Source organism: Protobothrops mucrosquamatus, unplaced genomic scaffold, assembly GCF_001527695.2.
Source record: "Protobothrops mucrosquamatus isolate PMUCROS unplaced genomic scaffold, P.Mucros_1.0 scaffold3318, whole genome shotgun sequence".
Lineage (NCBI taxonomy): Eukaryota > Metazoa > Chordata > Lepidosauria > Squamata > Viperidae > Protobothrops > Protobothrops mucrosquamatus.
The window spans coordinates 104,097-112,109 of NW_015389308.1; the positions used below are offsets into that span (position 1 = coordinate 104,097).

The window sequence follows — 8,013 nt, forward strand, 5'->3', positions numbered from 1 at the left end:
TTCCTATACATCTCCATCTTGATCACCGATAGCTACCTTCTGTTCCCTAATCAGTGGAACGACTTGTCACCAGAAGTTGTGGATGCTCCAACACCGGATACATTACATTGCATTTGAGAAAATCAAGCAATCAATATTGTTCAGAATGTCTTTGATATTTTCCATCTTTTGTTTGCCAGGATTTTTAATTTAAACTATTCCCTTCTTCTGAAGATCCTAGAGAAATCTAAAGAAGTAGAAAGGTTGGGGAGATGGCAAGTCATCCTTGTAAGAAGACTTGGGATGAAGAAATAGCAGAGCTATTTCATGATACTGAACCAGGTGAGAAAGATGTTGTTCTCTTCATTTGCTTCTTTGGAAACATTGCCCCAGTCATGCACGTATCCTTAATTATTTGGCCATTGTAAAAATGAGCTTCATTTTTTCAATCCTACGCAAATAAAACCTTCAGTTTTTTAAAGTCAAAACTTTCTTAGTGCTACTCTCTGGAGGAAGCTACCCTATACCAGAACAAATGCAATGTGTTGTGTACATAGCAATAGAGCTGTCCAGCAAATGTTCATCTTATTCATCAGCTGATATATCAAGTAGATGCTCCATGGATTATAGCATTTGTGTACTCTGATCTTATTTTGCAGAAAGTTAATTTTAGACATGAGAATGGTCATATATTAAGCTTGTCCCTTTTCTATGCTTTACAAAGTCTTCTATATCTTCCATTGACACCCCAAATTTGGTTTCTAACCCTCCCTCTCTCACACACATACACATACACATTACACACACACTTCTCCATTAAAAGAAACTGTTTTTTTAGCTTTCATTGATGGTGATCTTCTTAAAACTCCAATTACAGCACAAGGTTGCCCAGTTCTACTACAGTGCCTCTCTCAAAAGACATTAATTGCATATAATCCTGTTTTTTCCTTTCAAAACTGAATTGCAGCATTTTGCTGGTTTATGATTGAATCAAATCCAGATTTGATTGGCTGATTGACTGAATATCAGCAAGGTGAACACAAAAGGGGAGGGAGGGAAGGAGAGAGAAATAAAAGGGAAAGAGGACAATGTGGAAGAAGAAAGATAGGAAAAAGGAAGAAGCGAGAACAGATTGAATTAATGGTGACTCTAGGCTATAATTGCTTTCATCTTGCGTGTATTTGACATTAATTACATGTTTGCTAACCATATTTTAGGGCCTTTTCCTCCTCTATAGCTAGAATTATCCAGAATGCTTCCACTTGTAACTCTCCACCCTGTCTCTTCCTGGGTCCCTTAATATCATCTCAGTTACTTTCATGTTTACATTCCATAAGGCTATATCCAAGAATTCTCCCCTGCATCTTGGTACGATATCCAAACTGCTTTTGAGAGAGCCTGTTCAGTAGACCTTTGCAAGTCACTTGAAAGAGAGGCAAATTATTGTAATTCGTTTTTCAGTGAGATAGGTATGATTCTAACTTTCTCCGATTGTTCCTTCTTTAGAATGTTCCCTTTCTTTGCACATAAAATATGTGTTTAATGTATATCCATATTCTTTCCACAGATCCAGAAATAAAGCCTTACGAACACCCTGATCCCCGATTGTATAAATTTTGGGATCTTAATCAGAAATACTTATTTTTGCTGAAGGACGTGATAGTGGCAGATGTGCAAACTTCTGATTCACCAGGTACAAACTAAGTTGCTTATCTTAGGCTTGAAAATTGCACCCTCCTCTTGGCCAAACTTAAGGATAGGATCCCTTCAGTGGTGAAAAGCTCACGGCGGATAAATTAGGACTTACTGTTGTAGTCTAGGCTGGTGGCCACGTTTAACATTATTGTATTATTAAAGTTGCTTATTAAAAAAATGACTTGCTGCATATTCCATTCACTAATCCTGGGTTCTCAACATTTTTGCCCTGTGCATCAATGTACCCATAGACATAGCTCCTTGCCCTATGTCAGTGATGGCGAACCTTTTAGAGACCGAGTGCCCAAACTGCAACCCAAAACCCACTTATGCATCATCGGGTGCCAGATGGGTGTGGCCGTTGGGTGGGTGTGGCCATTGGGTGGGCGTGGCCCATTGGGTGGGCATGGCCCATTGGGTGGGCATGGCTGCAGTGGTAACAGCACACTGGGACTAAAAAGTTCAATCAATCAATTCCAACTTTGCAAGATCTTTTTTTTCCCGCGAGAGGTTGAAATTGACTGATTGATTGAACCTTTTTTTTTTGTACACGGCGGCGGACGCCTAAAGCGAAAAGGTTTTATAAAACCCAGCTGAAGGCCTAGGACTGGGACGACGGCGCGCATGCCCACGGAGAGGGCTCTGAGTGCCGCCTCTGGCACCCGTGCCATAGGTTCGCCACCACTGCCCTATGTGATATTTTAGGAAAGACAGATTTAATTCAGAAACAATAAAGGGAATGTATTACATGCAATATGTACCACAAAAGGTCCTCCAGTTTTCATATGCAGATAGTCCTTGACTTACAACCATTTATTTAGCAGCACTGGAAAAAGTGACTTATCACCAGTATTCATATTTACAATCACTGCAGCATCCCTTCAGCCAGTGGTGGGATTCAGCCAGATCACATTACTTCGGCAGAACTGGTAGCTAATTTTTTTATTGCCCAGGCCCAGAATGGACTTCCGGAAACGGTATCCCCCCAGAGAACTGATTGTTCACACATTTGAATCCCACCACTGCCCTCGGTCACATGCCAAAATCAGACAGTTGGCAATTGGCCTATCTTTATGACAGCTACAGCATCCCAGGGTCAGATTGATGATCACCATTTGCCCCTTTCCAGCCAGTTTCCTACAAGAAAAGTCAATGGGGAAGCCAGATCCGCTCAACAACTATGTTATTAACTTAACAACTGCTAATGATTTGCTCAAAAAATCGTGGCAAAAAAGGCAGTAAAATTGGATATAATTTACTTAACAACTGTCTTGCTTAACAATGGAAATTTTGGTCTCAACTGTAGTGGCCAGTCAAGGACTACCTGTATATCTTAGATCAGTGGTTCTCAACCTTTTTAATGCCGCGACCCCCAACCGGTCGTAAGTCGAGGACTAAACCGGTTGTAAGTCGAGGACTAAACCGGTCGTAAGTCGAGGACTAAACTGGTCTAAGTCGAGGACTACCCAACCGGTTGTAAGTCGAGGACTTTCCCTGCCCGGGAGCGCCACGCATGCGTGGTTCCGCCCCCTGCGCCGGCCGAGGCGTAGCTGGCAAGCGGCAGAGACGGAGCAGGCCGACCACCAGCTGGCCCAGCTCAAGGGAGGTAAGGCACCCGCCGGAAAAGGGGAAAAAAATGGCGGACAAAAAAATGGCAGACAGCCTTGCTTGGCGACCCCCCATGAAATGGTTGATTGAACCCAAATGGGGTCGCGACCCATAGGTTGAGAACCGCTGTCTTAGATATTAGGGGGCCTTGATGTCCTCTGAGCTTGCTTGTTTTCTTGCAGACGTGTCATTACCCAGACTAGGTAACATCATCAGTGCTAGTCATCAGAGAGCACCAAGGACCTCTAATATCTAAGACATGCAGATAATCCTGACTTGCTAGCACTGAGGATGTTACCTAGTCTGGGCGATGAAACATCTGCAAGAAAACACGCAAGCTCAAGGACCCCTCGTATCAACCCTGAGCTACAAATATTCTCCTTTATTACTCTTAGATATTGTTAGAATAAAGCACAGTGAGTGATTTTAGTCCAGTGTTTGTAAAACTGCCCACCAGCCTACAAAAGAAGCAAAGCTAAACTACTATGACAGATATCAAACTAGGTAGCTATCCAGTTTGAATTTCACAATATCAGTGTTTTCGTAGTTTACAAAGTAGAAATGTGAAGTATGTTTGGGGTTTTGGTTGACGTACTCATGCTCAGTTCAGTTCTCAGTATGAAAAAAATAGCCAAACTAGGCTGAAGACCTCAAAATTACCTTCTGACGAGCTTCAGTCCCTCCCATTGCAAATCATTCCTCTTATATGAGGGCTTATATCTTTTTTCCAGAGGTCCTTTGCTTTTATAAATCATATTCTTAATCCGATACATATGGTTTCCCCATCCCAAACATCTCCATCAACAGGAAAAAAAAACCATGCTTCCATTCTTTCTTAACTCCTTGATCTTCTTTCTTGTTTTTTTATTCTTTCCAGAGCAATTCATGGCCGTGCTTCCTAATAGATCTCTAGATAAAACACAAAAACCCATATTTATGGGCCCTGAAAAAAAGAAGAGCTGCTTGTCTTGTGTGAAGTCTGGGAATGGTCAATATCAGCTAGAGTTAAAAGTGAGTGTTTGACTTGCATTACCAACATATTTTGCTTTCTCTAGGAAAATTGTCTTTTTTATTTGTCCTTTTATTCTCAGTGATATATTCTGTACTGTTATTGTATATTAGGAAGACTTCTAGAAGCTTTAGCTGATGGAGTGAAATAACAAAGCTAAGATGGGGCCATCATTTACCTGGTAATGCTCCCCTTTCATTGGCTTTACCTTTTTTTATAGAGAATCCTAATGACACACTTACTGATTGATCATATCTTATATATTTCTTGATAAGTGGTTTCTCTTGACAAGATTGATGAAAGGGTTGTTCATTTTTGGTTTTGCAAGACAATGTAACGTGAGTGCTGCTCTCTTTGGTATGAAAGCTCCAAAGAATATTGAGGCAGCTGCTCTTTCCTTTCCTTCCAGTGTTCTATCTGTTTTATGGCTGCTTATTTAACTTGATTGGATAGAATCTCTTTCTGAACACTGAGAGATTAAATAAACTTGATTGGCTGACGTGTTAATTTATAAAACTTTCTGTAAAAAGGGAAAATGTGAATTCCATCTCGATAGACCATAGAAATCCTCTAAGGGGCTGCTAATGATGGTTTATGCAACTTACAACCAGGTTATCCTAGTGTTCCTATGTCACTTCTTTCTCATGGTCTCTCCCTTTTTTCCCTAGGAGAAAGATATTGCAGATCTTTATTGGGATTCAAAAAGCGCCAAAGCTTTCACTTTTTATAGTAAGAGTGATGGAAACGCTGATACCTGCTCCTTTGAATCTGCAGAGTTCCCGGGTTGGTTCCTCAGCACTTCTTCAGAAGCAAAAAAGCCTCTTGGTTTGAGTCAAAAAGGAGGACCTCAGAACGTCCTGTTTTATTTTAAAAGAAAATAATGAGCCAGAAATACTCTTCTGCATCTATGTTTCTAATAGACCTTGGATATACAAATTGGAATGGAGCCAGAATGCACAATTAGGTCAATGAGTAGACTTAAATAGTATTCTTCCTGCAATCAAAAAACATCGGAAGAACTATGTCATATTTTGGGGGAAGGTACAATATAGGTTCATGGATGATATGGACTTGATTGTATGGTCTTTATTTCTGTAGAACAATATTGTCAACATCCATCTTGCGGATCCAAATAAAAGTCCAGGTTCATTTCGTTTCTCAAACTCTTTCTGTTTATTGAGTACACAGCATGGTAATCTTGAAGCAAAACTAAATCTGAGGTTCCCAGACACCAGTTCATAGAATTAAACATAATTTCTCCAGACCAACCCCCACCCTCTCACGTAGTTCGTGTAAACAATTTCACTTTGTTATGGGAACCGTCTGCTTCTTCTCCACACCTGTTGCAGTGTCCTTGGAATGGTTTCAGGCTCTCATGGTCTTCAGCGGAATCATAGAGGTCTCATTTCTCCATCTTAATCAATTCTAAAGCAAAACCTCCCCCCTCCTTACTCTAATGGCAAGTTGAAACNATTGGCAGGGTTCAGTTTTAGACTTATGCTCCCCCTCCAGACCTCAACTGCATTCCAGGCACTGGGAAAAGGCAAACCACAGCATTGCTTAACTCATGAAGGATGACCTCCCCCAGCAGTTTCATGTAGGTGTTAAACAGCAGCAGAGAAAGAAGCAAAGGCCAGGGGTCAGATCTCTCTCCCCTGATCAGTATTGACTGAGAATGGCCTCAGAGGAAGAAATGCACCAGGACAACGCAGTGCCCTCAGTCCCCGATCCAAGAAGCCATTCCAGAAGGATGTCATAACTGATGGAATAAAAAGCCACTGATAGATCAAGTAGAAGGAGAATGGATGCACCACCCTCCCGTCTCATTGCCATCGTGTTAGTGCCATTAGGACTTTCCCCCATTTTATCCTCTCCTGCTCGATTCCCAAGTGGCCTCAAGAGATCCCTGTAATCTTCCACTATTGAAGATGTGTTTGTGTGAAAGAAAGAGAAAACAATCCAGGCTTTGATGGAAAGATAGGTGTGGTTTGTTGACCTGGTTAGGTTGCACCCCACCCACTTTCTTTTCTCCAGGGTGAGAAGCAGGATCTGGGAAGGAGAAGGAGGAGGCTGTGGTTGGCTAACACATCTGAAAGAGACATGCCATCGATGGCTGCAGTGCCAGGAAAAATGGGCATGCCCAACATGTCTTGGCTAATTTGAATATCTAATTGCTAGATTGTCAGTGGAAGCATGAAAGGAGGGCAAGAATATTCTGCAGCATTTTCCATGAGTGTCATGAAACTTTAGCTTGGAGAAAACATGGCAGAATTTGTAGGATGATGCTCGGACAGATATGAAGCATCACTTTCCTATTTGCATGGGAGATATTCTCCATTAAGAATCTTGATAGGTTTTGCTCCAGTACACTTGAGGTGTTTGGTTTATTAGGATAAGGACACATGGAAGCAGAAAGCAGGCAGAAAAAAAGAGTGATTTGCTAGTAACTGAAGTGAGAGGGAAAATTTAGGGACATTTATGAACAAGAAGATTAAGACGAAAATCTCATGCACAAATTGAAGTCCTCAAGAAAACAGATGTCAGGCCAATAAACTCAAAGTCAGTGAATTAAAGAGTGCAGCTGGAAGACTTCTACTTATTTGTGGACCATTTTATTTTAGGTAATATCATGTTCAGTTCACATGGAACTTGCAGTGCCCTATGCTTTAGTCCTTTATTTCATGTGTCAAGGAGAAACTTAATATTTTCCCTCAAATCACTCCTAAATATGGATAGAAAATAATAAGATATGCTCCTTGTGTGCCCTATAATAATCTAAATAACACGTTGGTATGCAGGTATAAGTTATAATTAAATAATTGCTTTCGGACGGAATGCTTTCATTATATTAATCCATCTAGACTAAGTTTCAATCCTATTTAAACCCTTCATGCAAATTAATGTTCAGATTTATTGTTTGTAACCAAACCATAGGAAAACCTTCTATGAAGGCTTTCTGTGAAAAATGAAAGATTGCTTCTGGACAATAAGAGCTAAACTGAATTATATCAAGCTGGTGGGGTGGGGGTGGGATTGTGACTCTTGACCCCTCCTGACCCCTCAAGGGACAAAAGTGACCTCCATGACAGTTTGAAATGCAGTACAGCAGACCCTGAGTTGGTTACTCAACTCTTGTGAGTTATTTGAGCAGGACAGTTGTGTTGTCATGCATGAGCTGAGGCAATGTCAGGGTGTTAACCCTGATTAGAAGGCATCAGTCGTTGGACATAAGCAATACCTTATAGATGGGGAGTTTTGGACAGCCAGATGTAGTGATAAATGATCTCTTACAGTAGTCAGGAGAGTGATTTCACAACTCATCGATGGGCATGTCAGTTAACACCCTCTGATAGATATAAACTCTTATGTCAGTTCCAGTGATGATCAAACAGAAGGAATCTTCAGCCCAAGAAGGAACATCTCCACAGGTATTGTCACCTGATTTATTGGGTTAGGTTACCTGCTCCTGGGACCAACTATCCATAGGGCAGAGGCCCTTTCATTTTCTATCCAAGAGTCATTGATGTTTTGGTACTTTGGGACTAGATGATAGCAACTAGATTTCCTTTTAAGAAAATTACTTTGGAGAAGCCCTTGCATTTACTGGTTTAACTATATTTAGCTTGCTTTTCTATTTAGCACTTTTTAAAAACATCTGTCGGGCTTGTTTGTATTTGTTCTGATTCCATTTTTCTTTCTTACAGTTCAATAGTTATTTTTTT

At 40.9% G+C, this 8,013-nt stretch overlaps 1 protein-coding gene across 1 annotated transcript; it reads left to right on the forward strand.

Annotated features, from left to right (window-relative positions):
• Positions 1 to 251: 251 nt before the first annotated feature.
• LOC107297449 (interleukin-1 family member 10-like) lies at positions 252 to 5,172 on the forward strand. The gene is made up of 4 exons (XM_015826813.1): positions 252 to 321; positions 1,547 to 1,672; positions 4,160 to 4,293; positions 4,960 to 5,172. The coding sequence occupies exons 1-4, from the start codon at positions 252 to 254 to the stop codon at positions 5,170 to 5,172; spliced, it is 543 nt and encodes a 180-aa protein (XP_015682299.1).
• Positions 5,173 to 8,013: the final 2,841 nt, after the last annotated feature.

Bases quoted from the DNA above. Each gene is read 5' to 3' on its own strand.
- LOC107297449 (XM_015826813.1), top strand. From the start codon at position 252: ATGGCAAGTCATCCTTGTAAGAAGACTTGGGATGAAGAAATAGCAGAG. The intron at 1,673-4,159 runs GTACAAACTAAG...TATTCTTTCCAG, and splicing joins GCAAACTTCTGATTCACCAG to AGCAATTCATGGCCGTGCTT. The intron at 4,294-4,959 runs GTGAGTGTTTGA...TTTTTTCCCTAG, and splicing joins AATATCAGCTAGAGTTAAAA to GAGAAAGATATTGCAGATCT.